The sequence below is a fragment of the Canis lupus genome, chromosome 23, assembly GCF_003254725.2.
Source record: "Canis lupus dingo isolate Sandy chromosome 23, ASM325472v2, whole genome shotgun sequence".
Taxonomy (NCBI): Eukaryota; Metazoa; Chordata; class Mammalia; order Carnivora; family Canidae; genus Canis; species Canis lupus.
In genome coordinates, this window is record NC_064265.1 from 31,833,386 (window position 1) to 31,855,517 (window position 22,132).

Genomic DNA, 22,132 nt, shown 5'->3' on the forward strand with positions numbered 1-22,132 from the left:
AGGTGGTTCAGCACCTTTCCCTTGGGAGGTTTATTCAGAGGCTAAACCTGCTCTGGTCAGGCTCTCCAAGTACAGGAGAGGCAGAGCAGCCTGCTGGCAGGGACATGCCCTCATCATTAGGCCAGTGGAGCAGAGACCAGGGACCATTGGTGTTTAGCCACCCAGACATTGGGCCCTGCCTTGTCCTGCCCGGGGCAGACCTCCCAGGAAAAGGAGCAGGAGCTAAGCATTGTTGGGAGGCAATCTTAACCTGGTGACTGTTTTATCTCTCAGCACTTATTCTTACTTGAGTCATCTAATTTTCTCGATGTTTTCCTTCTTTCCTATCTGTTTTCTCTTACCACAGTGTAAGATCTATGGGAGCTGAAGCTGATCTGTCTGGCATTTCTCCTAACCCCTGAGTGCCTAGAATAGCACAGAGTATTTGTTAAAGGAATGAATGAGCAGATGATGAGTAGGGAACAGGATCCCAGTCATCGCTTGTGGCTCATGCTTGGGCCATCTCCACAGGTGTGCTCTGCGATCCCAGGCACTGTGCTGGACTCCAAGATACCAAGACACACCGTTACTGTGGAGGATACGTAGCAAGGCATATTGGGTTCTCCCAACTCTCCTTGAAAGGAAAGGATTAAAGGATTCAGATATATGCAACCAGGGACTCAATAACCATGGGCCCTAGAGGCCCCCATTCATGCCTCACAGATACATTTCTCTGGAATGTAGCCATGAATGCGAAGGGGGCAGTAGTTGCTTTATATGAAGGCTATTTCTAAATAAACATGAAAAAACCTTCCTGGAGATGCACCACTTTTCTTCCTGAGTGGGAAGCAGACTTGGGGCAGCATCAAATGAAGTCTTCCCAGATGCCATGGACACCACTGGATTAGGGACAGGGAAGGCGTCTTCAAACCAGCTCCTCCCTTGCCACCTTTATGTCACTAAAGCCTCTACCACTCAGGGTCACAAGCAGTGAGTCCTCACTGCGGCCATGTCTGTACCCTCCCTCTTCCCCACAGCAGGGCATCTCACATTGGAGTGGGGTGCACACATATAATCTTAAACCATGTATCCTGAGCAGAGGTCAAAATCAGGTACAAGGGTTTTGCTTCCCCTTGGCAAAGAGCAGGGGCCTGGGAACCTTGGAGACAAGCCAGCCACAAGCTCCTGCCCACCAGGAGGCCACTGTGTGGTGAGGACAACACAGAGGAAGAGGTCATCACCAGGCAATGGTGGAATCTGTGTTAGCATCTAGAAATGAGCTTATGGAATACCAGGGGTGGAGGGTATATGACTGGAGGCATCAGTCAAGCCTCCTGGTGGAATGAGTGCTAGATCTTAAAGGGTGTCCAGGAGTTCACCAAGAATATAAAGAGGAAAAGAATTCCAGACGGCAGAGAACACTGTGCAGAGGCTCAGGGGCATGAAGAAAGTTTAGTGTGCACAGGAAATCACAGGAATCTTCCTATTGGCCACGATGTAAGGGCAATGGTCAAGTGGCCAGGGGTGAGATCGTGAAAGACACAACTGCATGGGGACTTGAAGGATGTGGATAGGAGGGTAGATTTTGGGCCTTTGGGGTTTGAGCAGGAGAACACTATGATCTCATGAACATTTCAGAACTCATGCTCTGGCAGGAGAGAATGGATAGGAGGGATGCAAAACGATGTGGGAGGATTTATGAAAAGGCTGCTGCTATAGCGCAGAAAGGTCCACAGGGCCTGTAGTTCTGAGGTGGTGGAGGTATTGAGGAAAGGAACGTTCTGAGGAAAAAGAGGTGGGGCATCACTGTGGTGACAATCCATCTGCGGGGGACACAGAAGATGTGACTGTCAGGGTCTGGTTGGTGATGACTCACGGTGTCAAGGAAGGGAAGGGCTGAATAGGTGTTCCCTGCATTAATCAGGTAGGAGGCCACAGGAAAAGTGGACGTGGTGGGAGGAGTGGGGAAGTAACCAGGCTGCACGTGGCTGAGCAGGGAGAGAAGAGAGCCTCCACTTTGGAAAGCTCAGCCAGAGAGCAAAGAAGAGAGAATGTCAATGCAGAAAGATGCCAATGACAGCGTTTTGGTTTTAAAATGGCAAAAATGGGGGCAGGCTGGGTGGCTCAGCAGTTTAGTGCTGCCTTCAGCCCAGGGCCTGATCCTGGAGACTTGGGATCGAGTCCCACTTCAGGCTCCCGGCATGGAGCCTGCTTCTCCCTCTGCCTGTGTCTCTGCCTCTCTCTCTCTCTCTCTCTCTCTCTGTGTGTGTGTGTCTCTCATAAATAAATAAATAAATAAATAAATAAATAAATCTTTAAAAATAATAAATAAATAAAATGGCAAAAAGAAATGGAGGTTAAGCAGAGCAGTGGAGTCAGGGGAGAGGCTGAAGTTGAAAGTCATGGGGGACAGGAGATACTTGAAATGGGGAGGCCTCCAAAGGGTAGGAAGGATGGGTGGCCACCCTACTGGGCAGTACCTATCCCTGCTCCGTCACCCAAGGCTGTTCCAGTGAGAGCCTCACGATGTCCCAAGAATGCAAGAAGACAGCACTGTTAAAGAATTCACTCCACACCCAGCGGAAAGCAAGCACTGGAGCAATGTATTTATTAGGAGTATGAGAAACGGTGGCCTGTGGAGAGTCGAGGCTGTCTTCTGAGGCAGGGAGCAGGTGGCGCTGACCACTGGGGGCCTGTGGTCCGAATCTCATCCGTCTGAGCAAACAGACGCTTCCAACACAGGCACTGGCCAATATGCACATTAACGAATAGTGCCGCGTGAGGTGAAGCTGCCCTGGCCTGGAAGAGCCCACCACCGGCCATGCCGACCACCCTCCCAGTGCGCTGATTCAAGAAGAGATGGATGTTTATCCCTGGGCAGGGTCTGGGTGGGGGATTCTTGAATGCTATTTGCAAGACTTCAGTAAAAATGCTTCATGGATCCTGCCCTGTCACAAGCATGTATGAAAGTTGTGCTTTAGCTCAGGCCTAATGGGCTTTATATACTACAGTACTGATTTTCTTTCACATTTTAATAGAACCCGATTTAATATTTGCTTTCTGCTCTAGCTGCTTGCTGTTGACTGATTCAACACAGAATCCTTCCCTGGTGCCCCCCGACTTTGTTGTTATTCCCTCATTTTGTTTGTTGGCATTTGATTCCTGTCTTCAGCATGAAGCACTTTACACATGTCTTCGTTCAGCTGGCGACAGTCACGTGCGTGAATTCTGAATGCATTACTATCCAGAACGGCTGCTCCAGCAGACCCCCCATTCGGAAGGGGGGCTTCTGGGTAGGATTCATTTTCATCGTTAGACATTGAGGATATGCAGCGCTCAGCTTGGGAGCCTGCGGCCATGGTCTGTTCTGTTCTCGGGCAGGAGATTCTCCAATTTCATCAAATGTCCAGCACTGTGGCTGGTAATTCAGAAACATGTTGCCTTTCTACAAAGGACCAGGCTTTCTAGAATCTAGTATTTAACAAGGCATTTCAACCTCTGCCACAGGCTGAAGAGCAACCGTAGACAGAGCTGTCCAGAGGCAAGGGGCAGCTGCCCTCCTTGACTCCCAGTGAGCCTGGCTGGTTTGCAGGACAGAGAGTCTGTTCAGATCTCCTGTTTGCCATGAACAGATCTTACCCTCCACCTTTGGAGCACCATACCAGTGTAAGGCCAGAGTGGGGGATGGCTTTCTCCTTCGTAGGGAAAGATAACCTGCTTTACTAACAGGCAGCACAGGGCTATGGTTGAGAGCGTGAGCTTTGGAATCAGGCAGACGTGGGTCTCCATACTGGCTTCAGTTCTTATAGACCGCGTGATCTACAGCCAGTCTTCATTCTCAGCTTTAGTTTCCCTGTCTATAAAGTTGAATTAATCATTGTATCTTCCCATGTAAATGCATGTCAAGCAGCTAGCAGAATGTCTGGAACAAACCTCTCTGCTCTTTTTATAGCATGGGATCAAAAATGGTGGCTCTATGGACCTCCCACCTAACTTTGCTTCTTGTCTTCATGCTTGGGCACTGTAAACTGTTCATCTATCCAGGGGATGTGGCGGTCTGTCCTGCAGAGAAACACTGCCAGCACGGACACACTACACAGACCCCAAATTGTGTGATGTTTTGTCCAGGATGCCAGGATGTGTTGGGGCTTTTGCTGGGCCACTCATGTCCCCCAACTCCCTGAGTTCTATACTAATTAAAAAGACAGGAATCCAATAATTGTCTAATACATATACATATTATACTCTCATAGTCCTAAGAACAAAAGGACTTGAAGCCAAGTCACCCTTCTCACCTTTGCACACATGACTAAAAGAAGTCGTCCCAGGGGTCTCTTGGGTGGCTCAGTGGTTGAGCATCTGCCCAAAGCATCTGCTCAGGGTGTGATCCCAGCGTCCTGGGATTGGGTCCCGCATCAGGCTTCCCACAGGGAACCTGCTTCTCCCTCTGCCTGTTGTGTCTGTCTCTCTGTGTGTGTCTCTCATGAATAAATAAATATAATCTTAAAAAAAAAGAAGTTGTCCCAATGGGGACGCCTGAGAGAGGAGTTTGGGGCGGGTTGTCATCTCTGTCCACCACATTTTCTCAGAATGGACTGGAACATGGAGATTTGGGATGGAGGAACAGGAGGTGATGTGTGCAAGTGACAAGGGTGGGAACATACCGGCAGATGGAGAGAGGCTGGAAGAGGAAGCCCTGGCCCATCCTCACTGGGCCCTTCTTTGTCTCCCTACAGGTGTCCCATCAGGCCCCCGAAACGTCATTTCCATCGTCAATGAGACATCCATCATTCTGGAGTGGCACCCACCAAGGGAGACAGGCGGGCGGGATGATGTGACCTACAACATCATCTGCAGAAAGTGCCGGGCAGACCGTCGGAGCTGCTCCCGCTGTGATGACAATGTGGAGTTTGTGCCCAGGCAGTTGGGCCTGACCGAGTGCCGTGTCTCCATCAGCAGCCTGTGGGCTCACACCCCTTACACCTTCGACATCCAGGCCGTCAATGGAGTCTCCGGCAAGAGCCCCTTCCCCCCACAGCATGTCTCCGTCAACATCACCACGAACCAAGCCGGTGAGTCTGATGGCATCTGTGCTCCTCCTTCTGTCTGCGGGGCTGGCTCCTTGGCCGTCTCTGTGAAGAAGCAGAGCTGTAGCCCCACCCATTCTGCTCCTGGGCCCCCTTCCAGGAGTGAAGGGGTCAGGTGATGGGCATTTGTGGCCACGGTGGAAACAGGTGGAGTGTTCCACCTCTGAGAGCGAGCCGGATTCTGAGGGATGTTCTCAAGCAGGGCACAAAAGCAAAGAGGCATATATCCAAGTCAGAGTAGAACCTAGTACTCTCTATCCAGCTGGGGCTTAACTGATGCCTTTGGAAAGATAGATGGAAAAACAGACAGACGGACGGGTGGGAGATGGACAGACAGATGGGCGGATGGGTAGGGGGATGCGTGGAAGCCCTGCACGATCTTCAGAACACCAGTGCTGCTTTATCAGAAAACCCAGTGAGAGAAACTTCCCAGAAACCACGTGCTGGAGTATTGCCTTCATAGATTATTTTTCAATTAAGCCACGTAATTCAAGGGTGCGTTCTCCTGTACCGCTTGCTTAGATGGATGCTACACTGTTATAGAGACCTCAGATCGTGGGCAATAGATCACTCCTGATAGCCCGTACATCCCTGTGGCATGCACAGCTCAGAACACATTTGCTTCTCTTCTCTTTATTTCTGTGTCTCTTAGTCTTCTGACCTTTTCTCTTTATTACCTTTTACACCTCTTGCAACAATCCATTTCTTTTTATATCCATTTAACTAGTCCGTTCATGCACTCATTCACTTATTTATTTACTCACTCATCATTAAGAGAGAGTTAGTTAGCATCTGATGTGTGCCACGCTGTGGGCTAGGCACTGTGAGGGATACAGCGATATGTGGACACCACTGTTTCTCCCACAAAACTCATTAACTGTGGAATTTGCAGGGCTATAGACACAAAATCCGAATCTGCAGCGTGGTGCATTCGAAGCGTGGGTACCGCGCGCATGCGGTAAATACCGAGGGAGTTAGGGAGAAATGAGCAGTCTCTCCCCTGGGGTGATGGCGCAAGACTGCAGAGGGAAAGTCTATAGGCAGTGGGGGTCGTGGGCAATGGACTGTGATCTTATTTGGAATTATGGATTTTTCTCAATCAACAGATTGTAGCAGGACAGCTTGTTAGTGGAATAGCTGGAGCAAGCACTCTCGCTCTCCCTCCGTGTAGCTCCCCCTTCTTAACCTTCTCTTCCCTACTCTGTCCTTGTCTGCTCCTCACCTCCCCAGCCTCCGGCTCCTTCTGCCTCTTTCAATACTAGCATCTTTGATGGCAGATGATTCTTGGGTTTAAGCTGTCAGAACTCAGGAGAAAAAAAGGTGTTGTAGGAGAGCATGGCTGTCCAGATGGCTGCGTTGTTGCCGTGAGCATGTGTGTGTTCGCGTGTGCATGTTTGTATGTATGTGTATGATCACGTGTTTGCATGCATGCGTGTGCAGTGAGAAAACAGGCGTGGAAGTGTGGAAGCCTCCAGCTGGTGACCACAGCCCCAGCGCCTTGGAGACAAAGGTTGTGACAGTCTGTCTTACCCAAAGAAAAGGGGATGGTAATTTCTGGATCACGTTGAGCACGGAACACGGGCAGCCTTTGTTAGCATTGTTTCCCTTGGAGAGTTTAAGGCAGAAAACTGGCTGAAATATTTTAGTGTCCCAGCTTCTGGGACTAATAATCCTGCCAGGCTGTCATGTCATGCTGGGCTTGGCTGTCTGCTCTCTCTCTCTAAGAATGTGCGAACAAACCTGCCACTTATAGCGGTTTGCTTTGATTCCTGCCCCTCCCTATCCTTACCCTGCTATTCCCGAACCTGCCCATCTGCTTGTCTTGCCATCTGCACCTTCCCAGGCTGCAGAGGCGCCGAGGGACCAGGGCTCCTGCAAGGGGCCAGGCATTGCCAGCATCAGAAATATTTGTTGTTATCCTCACTCACTTGCTCCTCCAAGACTATCTTTCTCCTGCCATTTGTTCCCCCTCTGGCTGCCCCTTTATTCTTAACCTTCCCTGATTTTGGAGTCCCAGCCCCATTGGCATCTTCCAATTTATGTTTTCTTTTGGGTCATCCTGGAATTTGGATGTTGGAAGGTTTACAATCAATGAGGGAAGGATGCTTCTTGGGGGCATGGAGTATGACAAAACAAATGACAAGGTGACCCGTGAGTCCTAAGCTGTGGGCTGTGGAGCTCTGAAGGACATGGTGCTATTACACTGCTTTGACAGATCTACGTGTGAATGAAAACTATTTTTAACCAACAGATAATTCTTTTAAAAGATGGGATCCTTCAAAATAAACACCTGGGCCTGTACCTCTGCAAGAACAGTTTAAAAACATGAATGGAAGTGACGTTTTTGGGGGGAGGGCATGGGGAGAGGGAGAGGGAGAGAGAAAGAGAATCTTAAGTAGGCTCCAGGTGAGCTCGAAGTGAGGTTCAATCTCACGACCCTGAGATCATGACCTGAGCTGAAATCAAGAGCCACCCAGGCACCCCTAAGTGACACATTTTATAAGAGATGAAAGAGAGACTAAGTAGCAGTCATCATAAAAGCCATATCACTCAAATCCATTAAAGGCAGAGGTAGACGGACCCATGTAAGTCCGTAAGTCATGACACATCTAACCCCTTTCCAGGGACCCCCGAGCTCTTCCAGTCTGGGTAACATCAGGTCAGCCTCCTCACCCTGACCTTATGGTATGGTATGGCTTCTGCCACCACTTTTCTACTGCCTGGGTCATGAGGAGGTAGGTGGAAGGTAAATAATTTGACCCAGAGTTGTTCTAGAATCCATCCTTAAGTCACATGGTAAGTGCTGTTCCAATGCCTATCCTAGGTCCAGAACTGCCCAAACTGAAATAAGTGGGGACCATTGAATGGATCCTGATTGAAGAGTAGGTGAATAATTATTATTATAACTTAATGCTTCATGCTTATGGGTCTGTTCTGTTTGTTTTGTTCTTGAGTTGACAGAATTTTGGAGCACGTGGACCAATTTGATCCTCATAGTTACCCATGACTTGGGCGTTGTTCCTGTTTCAGATAAGGAAGAAAAGGCTTAAGGGGGTTTGAGAATCTAGGATTAGAAGAAGTTCAGCAGGGCATCACCTCTGTTTCTGCCTTCCTATGGCCTGTCCTAAAGGGTTGGCAGTCCTCTGAGCATACAGAGATTTTCAGAGGCAGCCAGTGCCATCCTGCTGAGTGGGCACCTTACCGTACAGCCTCTGTTACCCTTCCACAATTTTCTCTATGACAAAGAACCCCAAAAGGCTTTTTTTCCTGCCTCTGGACAGAAATGGAGATACGTGTATGTTTGTTGAGGGATCTAAAGTGTCCCCAAAGTGAATTGGAGCTTGACAAGTGGGTGTCAGTAAGAGTCACATGAGAGAAGGGTTTGGATAAATCAGCTGCTAAGTGGTCTTTGACTTGATCTGAAGCTCGATGCTCATGAATATCAGACTGTCCTGGGAGGCTGCTTGCTGCTCTGGGCTGGTTTTTCCTTTGGTCAGAAGCTACTGACCACATCTATGGCTACACATGTAGTTTTTACTGTTCAGTAGACACAGGATTGTCATGCTCTTCCTTCTTGGGGCTGCCCAAACATGACACTGATGCTCTATCCCAGTGGAAGCAGGCAGCTCATCCTAGCTGATTGAGGTCTCCAATACAGAGAGTTATGGTTGGCATCAGTCCATCAGAGGGAGTTACCAAGAGGCTTTTCTTGACCCTAAGGCTGGGATCTAAGAATAGATCTTAGGAGGTTATTATTTTTTTATTTTTTTTAATTGGAGTTCAATTTGCCAACATATAGCATAAAACCCAGTGCTCATCCCGCCAAGTGCCCCCCTCAGTGCCCATCACCCAGTCACCCCAACCCCCCCCCCGCCCACCTCCCTTTCCACTACCCTTTGTTTGTTTCCCAGAGTTAGGTGTCTCTCATGTTTTATCACCCTCACTGATATTTTCACTCATTTTCTCTCCTTTTCCTTTATTTTTATAAGCATCTTCTGGCCCATAGAGCACACAGAGACAAGCATCACCAGGGGGATACTGAAGGATCTCTTAGGTCCTGAGAAACAGAGGACTTCCTTCTATCTCCTTCTGTGATGGCCTCAGTCATGTCTATAGTCATGACTACTCAAAGATCTTGTATCACTTGGAGAGCAGCAGAATTAGATCTCACTGGCCCACAGGCAGTGGCAGAGAACTGCCATTTGGAGCACCTCCAATATGCCACACCCATGCCAAGTTCTTTACAAAGTTGAGGTAGATCAGATGAAGAAACCGGGATCAGAGTGCTTTCAGAATCTGCTCAACATCCCACAGCCAGCAGTGCTGTTTCTAGGTTTCAAACTCAGATTTGTGGCCATTTTATCCTCTGACTGATCAAAAATCGCATTATGGTGAGCCAGGTAAGTTGTGAGCTCTCTCTAAGCTATTGCCACATAGCTGGGCCACTTCAGCTGTCAAAAAAAATGTCCATCATCTCCGGTCAGAGTTGGTCATGAATTATGCAAGCTCAGGTTTACGTGAGGTCTTCAGGGATGCAGCCTTGCACTGAATACAGCTGCCTGGAGTTTAAAATAGACCGAATCAGGTGGCACTGTCTTTGTTCCAGTGGCCAAGCGATCTGCAGAGAGGTTGTTATCACCACTAACTCCTGCAGTCACTCTCTGGCACCTGGCCCCAGATTCAGACTGATGGCCGGATCATCTGGCTGTCAGAGAGAATTAAAGTGAATGACAAACTTTACTTCTTTTTTCTGCCAACTAGATTCAGAATGTCAGAGTTGGGGAAGGGGACCTCAGAGGAAATCTTGGAAAAAATAAATAAGACAAATCAGACGGGCACATCTAAAAAATCAACTTGCCGCAAAATAAAAGAGTCAGTGAACTTGGGACCATCTAAGCCAGAGAGAACAAACTCAAAGGCCCAGGAAGCCTGGCAAGGCAGTGGAGAAGAGCAAACAACCCGGGCAAAGTGTCAGGCAGTAGGGAGTGGTGAGGACTGCAGAGAACTGTAGAGAACAGGGCCAGCCTCTGCTCAGGGCTCCAGCAAGCAGGTGCCGTACCTAGCACTGCCAGAGCTTATAAACTGAAAACCAAGATTTAAAATGATGACAATTAGAAAATTTTAAAGTACTTGGGAGCCAAACAAATCCAATACTGGGTCTGACCTATTGGTTGTGGTTTGTAGCCTCCAATTCAGAGGACTGATTTGATTTACCCAAGTCTGAATGGCAAGTGTGCTGTGTTGACCTAGCCTGATATATTCCACCATGGAGCAGTCACCTTTCTCACCTCCTGGGGTTTGTTTGTTTGTTTTGAGATTATTTATTATTTATTTATTTATTTGAGAGAGAGACAGCAAGAGAGAACAGCAGCCAGGGGGAGGGCAGAGGGAGAAGGGAGAGAAGCAGACTCTCCGCGGAGCAGGGAGCCCGACACGGGTCTGGATCCCAGGACCCTGAGGTCATGACCTGAGCCAAAGGCAGATGCTTAACTGACTGAGCCACCCAGGATCCCTCACCTTTCTCACCTCCTGGACTCAGTACAGCAGAGGTGTGGCAGGGGATCCTGCAGTTGGACCCTCTCTATTCTTCACATGACTCCGACAAGTTCACCTGAACTGCCATGACCCCTCCTTTCTCAGCTGTAAAAAAGGAGTGACAACACTTGCTCCCTAGCGCTCTTGTAACAAACAAATGAGATGGGAAAGAAAGTCACTTTTCGAACCATGCTGTGGATGAGGGGATGAGCGTCATTCTGGGCCAGACAGCAGTTTGCTGGACTCTTTCCTGAGGCCGTTTCCTTCCAAGGCCCCTGCCATCTCTTTGTTTGGAACTGATGTCATCCCCATCAGATAAATGACTGGTATCTGTCCATTCTTCGAGGGAGGAGGAGGCACCTGAAGGGTGAGTAGCAAAGTCCCAAGGAGTTGATGAGGGCAATAGTGCCAGAACCTGTGTACCTGAACCAGGCTGATCCTGCCGCTCAGAGGAGCCTTATCTGTCTTTCCTCCTCGTGTGTTTAGAGGAGCAGCACTTGCTCTCTTACTTTTATGATGCCATCAGCAGTATTTATATCTGACATTTATATTACGCACGGTCCATGTGTGGCCCACTGTGCCTATTGCATGTGGAATATTAACACATTCACTGAGCCTACAGACACAACCCATTACTTAATTTTGTTTAAAAGATACTGCATTACTTCCATTAATGGTCAGAAGCCCCTATAGTTTGTCCATTTTAAAGGTGTTTTTGAGGCTCCTAGACAATTAAAGTCACTCAGAGATGCTACTTTTCCTACAAAAGAATTACCTAGCCCACCAATTCCTCTGAACACATCACCTAATTTGCATTATTCCTTGGTTAAATATAGTATTTGCATGCATAAAGAATAATCTTTGAATATGAAAAGGAATTTTATGATATTGCAATATATCGAGCTCTTTGGAGGAAAGATATTATGTAAATCTCAAAATTAAATATTAAAACAATATTACAGTGCTGCCTGTAAAAATTTAGAGTGTTAAGATCCATATGCTGAAACCAGTTCATTTTTAGGGGCTGGTCTCATTGGAAATTAGTAGGCGAAATTTGCTCCAAAGTAGAGAAAAGATTGAGTCAGAACTTTAAAAAGACTGGAATGACTTTAAAGAAAACTTTCATTGAAATTAATAAAGAAAAGTTTAGAAACCTTAAGTAAACGAAATTTTCACCTTTCTTAATTCAATTTCACAGAGCATTTCATTGCTTTCAGCCCATTGTTGATTCTAAAAAGGTTGTTTTTATTGTTTCTTAAGCCCTGACAATGAGAAGAAAATTTAAGTGGTCTCGAAGAGTTCTAGGCCATTTTTGCAAACAGTGGTGTGTTGTCTGTTGAACTGAGTGCGTCAGCAGATAGTGCAGCTCTTGATCAAAGCCTTGGCTTCCACCCCTCGGCAGTCTTGAGGCTCTCCAAGAGACGGTGAGCTCTATGGGAAATCAGACTCTCTCACCTACCCAGCTTCGTGAGGGAGGGACCATACCATGCTAGGCACAGGAACCTTGGTAAATACTTGCCAGGATCCTCTCATCCCTACATATGAGTTAGGACATAAATGTTTGGCTGGGGTGTGGTGATAGCTGGCTGACCGGGTGTCTTTCTCCTCTGTGGCTCCTAAAAGGAAAAAGGTTGGGAATGATCCTAGGATGATGCCAGCAGACTTGATCCATTCAGAGGAGCATGGTGAGACTCGTACTCTAAGGGGTTTATTTATTTAAGCACTTTACCTTTGGAAATGTATTCATTCATTCAACACAGTCTTCGTGACTGCCTTCCACAGGCTGACTCATTGGTTCCTGCTTCTAGGGGCTCCCATTCATTCACTTTTTTTTTCTCTCTCTCTCTCTCCTTTTTTTTTTTTTTTTTAGGTATTTAAAATTTATTTATTCATGAGAGGCACAGAGAGAGAGGCAGAGATATAGGCAGAGGGAGAAGTAGGTTCTCCGTGGGGAATCCGATGCAGGACTCAATCCCAGTACCCTGGGATCACGGCCTGAGCCAAAGGCAGACACTCAACCACCAAGCCACCCAGATGTCCTCATTCACTTTCTCAACAAATATTTATTGAGGCTTTCTGGGTGTCATGCACGGCTCTAAGCATCAGGAACATGGGTGCAAATAACAGAGATGACAATCTGTGCTTTGTGGAGCTCACATTCTAGTCCATGGCACTCACCGAGACTGGGGTCAGAGGCCCAGACAAGGCACAAGGGAGCAGACAACTAGCTGGTCAGCAACACAGAGGGCCCTTCAGGGGAGCTCTTGGTCCACGACCCACTGTGATGCCAGCCTCCTCTTTGCAAAAGTTCAGCTGCAGCCACAGGTACCTGACAGAGAGCATTTCAGTATGTAGCGGCTGCTGCTGAAAGGTGAGTGTTGAGTGGGCGATTCCATTGCTCACTGACTGACCTATTGGGACTTCTCGTGGACAGATATCACCCGCTGTACTGAGCAGTGGTTGCATGTGGTGGTTCTCTGAGTTTCTGGTCCTGAGCAGTGTCTGGTGATGCTAACTTCTGGGGAACAGCCGAGAAGCACCCTGCCCTGCATCCCTGCTGGGATGACTGGAGGGCCCCATGGGGCTGGGCGCTCATTTGCTCATTTTATTCTACCTGGGGCTGGGCGCTCCAAGTCTGTAGTTTGTTATATGAAAATGGGACAGACTGCTGGCAGTGAGATTGTAGCAAGTTCTTACCCTGTTCCAAGTCCAAATGAGATTGCAATAACCCTCCTCATAGAGGGAACCTCACTGAGGGAACTTCTAGTTGGATTATGAGATAGTTGCTATTCGCCCTGTGGCCTTGGCAAAGGAGATGGGAGGGAGGAGGAGTCCTGGTGATGTGCCTGCCCTCCACTCCTCCAGCAAATGTCAGCTCCGTGAGCCCCAACTATAATCTTCCGGACAGCATCCCTGTATTCATCTTATTGGCTATTGTTCCCCAGTGTCTCGCTAGATGCCTGAAATAATAGAAGCCAATTAATGTTTATTGAATGGATTAATAAATTATCAAGTAGATGTATGAATGAATGCCTCAGTCTTTCTTAGACTCATCTCAGGCATCAGCAAATGGTGCAGCTTGAGCTGTGGCCCTTGCTTCCTCAAGCATCTTTGGGCGGGCGCTGCGATGGGAGTTAAGCCCTTACACTCTTCCAGATGTTGCTGAGACGTGGAACTTCCTGGGGGCACTGTCCTCCCCTAAACGTGGCCCTGTGGGAGACACCCCACTGTGACCCAGGCTGCCCCTGCCCTTCAGGCCAGGAGCCAGCTGCCGGAGCAAGCCTTGCGGGGGTGGTTGGGCTGGCGTTCCGACGCGCTGTCTGTCCACCGGCATGCCAACTCCGTGCCTATCATTTTCACAGCACCAGCCATGTTAAACAGGCAGGAGCACCAGGGGTTTTTGAATGCCGCAATTAACAAAACAGTAATCAAGCTAAGTGTTTAATTTCAGAAAATTAACATCTTCTCTAAGCGGATGTGAAAGATGGAGAAAAAAGGCACATTAAATGTTCTGGGTAAATAAAGGCAACAGCAGACCACAAATATTTTCCAGTTCAAGGGAGACTTTTTGCCACCCCTCAGGCCTTGGGATGAGTTGCCTTCTGAGACCTGGGCTGCAGGACATCAGCGAAAGAATGGAGCCCTAGGATTTCAAAATGTGTGTGCTTTTGTCTTGTCTCGTCTCTTTCTTCTCATCTCTTTTCTTTTTTTTCCTTTTCTTTTCCTTTCTTTTCTTCTTGTCTCTTCCCTTCTCTTCCCTTCCTTTCTCTTTTCTTTCAGAACAAAGCAAATGCTTTATCCATCCAGAAGAGCTCAGGGGAACAAGGACCCTCTGTGAGCATATCTGCCCCATAGAAAATCCTGATATGTGTATTGTCCTTCTTTGAACTGTACTAGTCATAAAGATGACACAGTGAGTTCTTGAATGTGCATTAGTTTTTCATGAGCATAGGCCATATTTCTCCTGATAGACTTTACAGCTCCTGAGGGAGAAGACCAGGTCTCACTCTTCCACTAACCCCTGTATGTCAGCACAGTGTCCTCTGTTCTGAGATGTCCTGACTGGCTTTACATAATGTTCATGGTTTTGTGATGCCTCATAAAGCAGCCAGCTGGCATTTGTTTGTAGGCAGCAGGTTTGCATGTGGGGAGGGAAGCTTGTGAGGAGGTGGGTGCGCAGGGGGCTGGATAGGGACAGGACCTCCTGGTGTCTGTTGGCTTATCCGATGCCTCACAGAAGAGAGTGAGGGCCCAGGACAAGGACAGCAAGGGCAAGGAAGGCTGTTTTGCAGCAGGAACCAGGTGAAGTTTGAGCACAATAGGCAGCCTTGAGACTCGGTGATGAGGTGCCACAGTTCTACAGGAAGGGAGGGCACTCAGGGCTTGTGGGGGTTGCACTGAACATGACCACACGTCCTCAGAAAGGGGACTGGAAATTTGGCTAAGTGAGCAGCTTTCCCAGGGGGTGTTTCACAGGCACCTGACATGGAGAACAGAGAAAACAAAGCAGGAGACTGAGCACATGGATTGCAAATACATAGACATGCCAGGGGCTCCCAGAAGTGCTCAGGGACAACGACCAGGGGAGGGGGGCTCAGTTCTGCACATGTGTGATTTGTGGAGATTTGAGTTCCCAAGCCCAGCACTAGTTATGCAGTTGGACATTTTCTCCACGATGTGAGAGATAAGCTTGGCTGAAGATAAGCTGAGGGTGAATGGAGAAGTATTGGGGTCAAAGGTTTGAGGATCGTGGCAAGTTTGGCAGTGCTATTGCAGAGAATGGGAGATGGGATTGAGCAGAGAAATCGCTCATTTCCAGAAAGCGTTGAGGGCTCCTAGGAAGCTGATGATCATGTGTTTACAAGGCTGTCCATCTGCCCTGGTATGTGACTTTCTCAGCACTGCATGGCTGACCCTACAGGAAGTTAATCAAGGATCTCTCTTGGGATGAGTTTTGCTGGCTATGTGCTCAGAAAAGATAAAGGAGACTCATGCTGGAGGGTTCAGGAGTATTGCCAGTTGTGTTATTGCAAAGATGGAACTGGGGTGGATAATGAGGGATGCAAATAAGGAAGAGAGATAATGCTTAGGGTGGAAGTCAAGTCCGAGAGGGCCGGATGAGCCAACCAAAGTTACTGGTGGCTCATCAGAGGTTGCTGAGAGGAAGGAGAAGACCTGAGTTTGCAGCTTTGAAAATGGAGCAGGTGAGGCTGAATCCAAGTGTGCCACAAGAATGGGCAGGTGCGTAAGAGTGGTGGGGCCAGGGCACAGAAAGTACACTGTTCTGGGGGGACATGGGAGTCACCCACCGAAGGGCAAATCCTGGCAGTGGAGAAGACAAAAGCTCAAGTGTTCGGTGAGTCGGGACTGGTGGTAGGAGGGAGAACACAGTGATCTCAAGCTTGGAGACTGGCAGCCCAGCTGAGACACACTTTAACAGAGGGTGTAGGAGATGGTGAGCAATGGTGTGGAAGTGGTGACTGGGAATAGGGACATAGCCCACTTCCCGACCATGAGGTATGCTGGGCATGAAGCTGTAAACTGCCACACTTTAGAGGGCTGCAGGGCAGAGGTGTCCCCAGCAGTCATAGTCCAGGGGAGGGAGACCCATACCTTTATGGGGATGGTGGCATACAGAGAGGGGCTCGCAGCTGGGCATTGAAGGGTGGAAACCTGCCTGCAGGATGAGGGGTTCTGGACCTCTGGGTCCTACAGCTGGGAGACTTCCATCTCCGGATCACAGAGGATAGTCACAGAGACTGCAGGCACAGCAACCCTGCCCAGTGTCAGTGGTGGCACTGTCAGTCTGTGGGTGGTGGCAGTAGGTTGCCCAGATGTGAGGGGCGCCCTACTGGGCATGTGTGAGTGAGAGCCAGTTGTGATGGGCACACAATCTGCTGCAGGGTATCCTTTGCTCTCTCCCGTGGCCTCGTCAATGTCAGGGTTTCTGTGAACCGCCTTCTGTGATCAAACATTCAACAAACTGGAGCTGCCATCATGCTTGTCTCACATTGGGAAAGGCTAACGGGTCTGCAGGAGGCACGGCTAATGGGTCTGTCCTCAGCCTCCTTGCCCTGGGACAAGGCATCACCTGACAAATGCCCCTCATATCCCTTCAGAGCCTCCTACTGCTACAGGGCCATAGCACTCACCATTCTTTCCACAATAAAGGGCCATTTCCTGGTGCGCCTCCTGGTTACCCCAGCAGGGAAGAGTCAAGCAGGATGACCTAGGAGGGCCCCCAGGATCCCACGAGCTAGATGCTTCCTTCCTCTGGCACAGACCTCTGCACACTTCCACCTCTCTGGAGACCCTCGATCTCCCTGAGGAGCTGTCCTCCCCTGTGCTGGGCATCCTCAGTGCTGGGGCCTGAGTGGAGGAGGAGGGGAGAGATGGGCAATGCCATCATTTCTGGCTCTGCTCTCACCTGCTGAGGACTTAGGGAAGTCACTCTCTATCTAGCCTTCAGTGCTCAGATCCATAAATTGTGAGAATTGGCAGAAAACTGAAGTGACCTCATATGTCCTCTCAAAATTTTATATTCTGATCTCTAGACAAATAGTTCCCAAATTTGAGTGTGTATTAGATACCCTGGAGGGCTTGTTTAAAAAGTCTCTCTCTTTTTTTTTTAAGATTTTATTTATTTATTCATGAGACACACACACACACACACACAAAGAGAGAGAGAGAGAGAAGCAGAGACACAGGCAGAAGGAGAAGCAGGCTCCATGCAGGGAGCCCGACGTGGGACTCAATCCCGGGTCTGGGCTGAAGGCGGCGCTAAACCGCTGAGCCACCCGGGCTGCCCTGGAGGACTTGTTTATTTTTTTATTTTTTTTATTTTTTTATTTTTTTAAAGATTTATTTATTTTTTTTTTTATTTTTTTTAAATTTATTTTTTAGTGGTGTTCAATTTACTAACATAACCCCCAGTGCCCGTCACCCATTCACTCCCACCCCCCGCCCTCCTCCCCTTCTACCACCCCTAGTTCGTTTCCCAGAGTTAGCAGTCTTTACGTTCTGTCTCCCTTTCTGATATTACCCACACATTTCTTCTCCCTTCCCTTATATTCCCTTTCACTATTATTTATATTCCCCAAATGAATGAGAACATATAATGTTTGTCCTTCTCCGACTGACTTACTTCACTCAGCATAATACCCTCCAGTTCCATCCACGTTGAAGCAAATGGTGGGTATTTGTCATTTCTAATAGCTGAGTAATATTCCATTGTATACATAAACCACATCTTCTTTATCCATTCATCTTTCGTTGGACACCGAGGCTCCTTCCACAGTTTGGCTATCGTGGCCATTGCTGCTATAAACATCGGGGTGCAGGTGTCCCGGCGTTTCATTGCATTTGTATCTTTGGGGTAAATCCCCAACAGTGCAATTGCTGGGTCGTAGGGCAGGTATATTTTTAACTGTTTGAGGAACCTCCACTTCTGAAAGAAATTGAGGAAGACACAAAGAGATGGAAAAACATTCCATGCTCATGGATTGGCAGAATTAATATTGTGAAAATGTCAATGTTACCCAGGGCAATATACACGTTTAATGCAATCCCTATCAAAATACCATGGACTTTCTTCAGAGAGTTAGAACAAATTATTTTAAGATTTGTGTGGAATCAGAAAAGACCCCGAATAGCCAGGGAATTTTAAAAAAGAAAACCATATCTGGGGGCATCACAATGCCAGATTTCAGGTTGTACTACAAAGCTGTGGTCATCAAGACAGTGTGGTACTGGCACAAAAACAGACACATAGATCAGTGGAACAGAATAGAGAATCCAGAAGTGGACCCTGAACTTTATGGTCAACTAATATTCGATAAAGGAGGAAAGACTATCCATTGGAAGAAAGACAGTCTCTTCAATAAATGGTGCTGGGAAAATTGGACATCCACATGCAGAAGAATGAAACTAGACCACTCTCTTGCACCATACACAAAGATAAACTCAAAATGGATGAAAGATCTAAATGTGAGACAAGATTCCGTCAAAATCCTAGAGGAGAACACAGGCAACACCCTTTTTGAACTCGGCCATAGTAACTTCTTGCAAGATACATCCACGAAGGCAAAAGAAACAAAAGCAAAAATGAACTATTGGGACTTCATCAAGATAAGAAGCTTTTGCACAGCAAAGGATACAGTCAACAAAACTCAAAGACAACCTACAGAATGGGAGAAGATATTTGCAAATGACGTATCAGATAAAGGGCTAGTTTCCAAGATCTATAAAGAACTTATTAAACTCAACACCAAAGAAACAAACAATCCAATCATGAAATGGGCAAAAGACATGAACAGAAATCTCACAGAGGAAGACATAGACATGGCCAACATGCATATGAGAAAATGCTCTGCATCACTTGCCATCAGGGAAATACAAATCAAAACCACAATGAGATACCACCTCACACCAGTGAGAATGGGGAAAATTAACAAGGCAGGAAACAACAAATGTTGGAGAGGATGCGGAGAAAAGGAACCCTCATTGCACTGTTGGTGGGAATGTGAACTGGTGCAGCCACTCTGGAAAACTGGAGGACTTGTTTAAACACAGATTGCTGAGCCCTACCTCCCAGAGTTTCTGATCCCATAAGTCTAAAGTAGGGCTCAAGATTCTGCATTTCTTGCCAGTTCCCAGCTGATGCTGGACTGGGATCACATTTTGAGAAGTAGCAGGGTCATTCGATCCCAATGAAGAACCCTTCCACGCAGAGTTAATATCACAAATGAGAGCCTCAGGTGTAAACCTACATCCCCAGAGCAGCCCCCAACCTATAACCCCCAGTTGTCATACCCTTGCCCTTGGTTTGGAACCAGGCCCTTCGTGGATAGACCCAAGAAGGAAGCATCTGTCTGGGGTACAGGGCGGACTCAACCACACAAGCCTAAAGCCCTCACTGTCTCTCCCACTCCCACTTCATTGAGCCCATGGTGAGACTCAGGCAATATTCTACAACAGATTAAAATGATGCCACCCCCACAAAGCAGTCCTTTGTCCTTAGTTGACTCCAAGGTAAAGAGGGAGATTGGAAGGGGGTGTCAGGGTCATCTCAAGGCAAGTCCAGAGCAAAAGCCAAGAAGCCAATGTTCAAAATAGGAGAAAACAATTAGAAAATAATTAATTCTGTTTTTGTATTCATATCCAGTCTCCAAACTAATTGCTTATTTGTTTAATCTACTTTGGCCAGAAGTGTTACTGCACCAAAAATATTTAATGAGTCAGGCTTCCTAATGTAAAATTCAAGCATATTTGTGCAACGAAATGAGTTTTCATCATCAGAGGGAGAACCTGTTATCTAAGCAATACCTTCTCGACAAAGTTATCCCCTAGAATAGAAATGTCAGAGGAAACACAATTCATCGTTTGCACAATTCATCTGTGTGCAAACTGCTCTTCTTTGTCTTCAGTACTGGTGGGCCTGAAGTCTTTAGCTGACATTTAAATCTAGATTTTTTTTTTTCCTGAGAATATGTTTCATGTAAGGAACAAGATAACCTGCTGCCCCCAACTCCTCATTCCCAATCTCATCACCCATGCCTTTTAGGAGCCCCCATAGTTTCATCTGAGGCCTCAAGGGGACTTCTGGAGCCTGCCCAGAATTTTTGGATCTCCCTGTGAGCCCTCCAGAGTCTAGGCCGGGAACATAGGTAATGGACTAGTTTCAGGGCTCTAGGACTCCTGCTTCTGATTTACCCAGAGCAGCCCTGAATTGTTCTGTTTCGCTTTTAATGCTTCAAGGAAAATTTTTTGGGGAGGAAGGATTCCACAGCTCTTAAAAAAGAAGGAAAACTAGAAAGCTACTGAAGTTAGACTAGCATTTCAGCTGAAACTTCCCAGTGAGGTGAGGATGGCCTCAGCCTCCTGGCTTCTGCCTCTGTGCCATGTAAAAGCACTCCTGCCCTGAGTCCCCAGAACTGCTATATTCAGACCCACTCTGTATTCCTCCCCCGGTACAGGCTCCCAAATGCTGCACTCCACCTGCTTCACAGAAGGCTGTCCACACCCTTGGCTCCTCTTTCCCCCTGGAGGGCGACATCCATGTTAGGTCCCGGTACATGATTTGCTGACCCTTTTACTTCCAGTGTCATTAGAGAAGAGCCTACAATCATTACAGTAAGGGCAAACTTATATGGAACATCTATTATGTGCTAACACAGTGGGAAGAGGCTAAAGACATGACTTATGCCCTAAAGAGTTTATTATTCCAGTGATGGAGAGCAGACATGAGCACCTGGAAAGTTAGACCACAGTGCACGGTCCCAAGGTAGCAATTACAGACGGTGAGAGTTACTAAAATAAGGGCTTTGAGTTGGGGGGGAGGAAGGAAGGGGTGCTCTGCAGGGTGTGGTCAAGCAGGGCTAAGGCAGGGCAGCATGTGGCCTGGTCTGTGCCTCTGAAGACTGCTGGGTTGTGAAGAGACATGTCGGAGATCCCCAAAGCCGGGCTCTGCTGGGACACGGTGTGTGCAGCAGCTAGAAGAAAGCAACAGGCTCCTCTAGGGGACAATGTGGGGGCAGCCTGGGCTGGCCAGTAGCTGCCTCATTGTTAAATGTTGGAGGGGACATTAGAACTTTTTCCATTGGGAAGCCATTGAAGATTAAAAAAAAAAAAAAAGATGTATTGATTTATTTTAGTAGGAGAGTGAGTGTGAGGAGGGGGAGGGGCAAGGAGAGAGAATCTTAAGCAGACTCCTTGCTGAGGGTGGAGCCTGACTAGGGGCTCGATCTCATGACCCTGAGATCATGTCCTGAACTGAAATCATGAGTCACACACTTACATGACTGAGTCACTCAGGAGCCCCCTGCCCCACCAATTGAAGATTTTTGAGCATCAGAGGAATATGGGTGACTCTAGCTTTGGAGGAGTAATCCAGCCACAGTGTAATTTGAAGTGAAGAGGCCCTGAAGTGTACAATGGAGGTGGGAAAGGATATTAGGTGTAAGGAGATACAGGTGACAAGACCAGGAGAAAGGTAGGGACAGAGTGAAAAAAGCATCCATGACACCTGGGCCTGAGTCACACTATCAGATGGGCAGCCCATGGCTCATCCCCTCCTCAGGGTCTCGAGGTCTCCTTGTCCTCAAGGACAAGAAACCTATTGTTTACATCCTAGATTACTTCCCAGAAATACTTTAAGTCATCTTGAGATGTCCCAGGAAATCATCTGTCTTCTGGAGCATCTATCACACCAGCCTCTAGGGAACCCTGTTGTTAACCTTCCTCTTCTCCAAGCTCATTCTTCTCCATCCCTTCCATCTTGACTGGGTGGACGTGTGTATTTATCACCTCAAAGATATTTATCTGATAAATGCCCATGACTGGGTCATGCTTTTCACATTTACATCAGGAACTATGCCCAGGCATTGCTTTGGATTTATAAAGAGTAGTGGACCCAGAAGGAGACTACGAGGTGGTTGCTGAGACTGGCAGACTAGACTCAGGTGGAAGGAGCCATGGGCCGTACAGGCACATGCACAGAACATTTGAAAAATATGTAACATAGGATTAATACT

General features: G+C 47.6%; 1 protein-coding gene across 3 annotated transcripts in view; it reads left to right on the forward strand.

Moving 5' to 3' along the window:
* EPHB1 (EPH receptor B1) overlaps window positions 1–22,132 on the forward strand; it is a 474,027-nt gene that overhangs the window by 351,373 nt on the left and 100,522 nt on the right. For all 3 annotated transcript variants that reach the window (XM_035704776.2, XM_035704777.2, XM_025448798.3), the window contains one exon: window positions 4,716–5,051. In XM_035704776.2, the coding sequence (XP_035560669.1) occupies window positions 4,716–5,051 (336 nt within the window). The remainder of the gene's footprint in view (window positions 1–4,715; window positions 5,052–22,132) is intronic.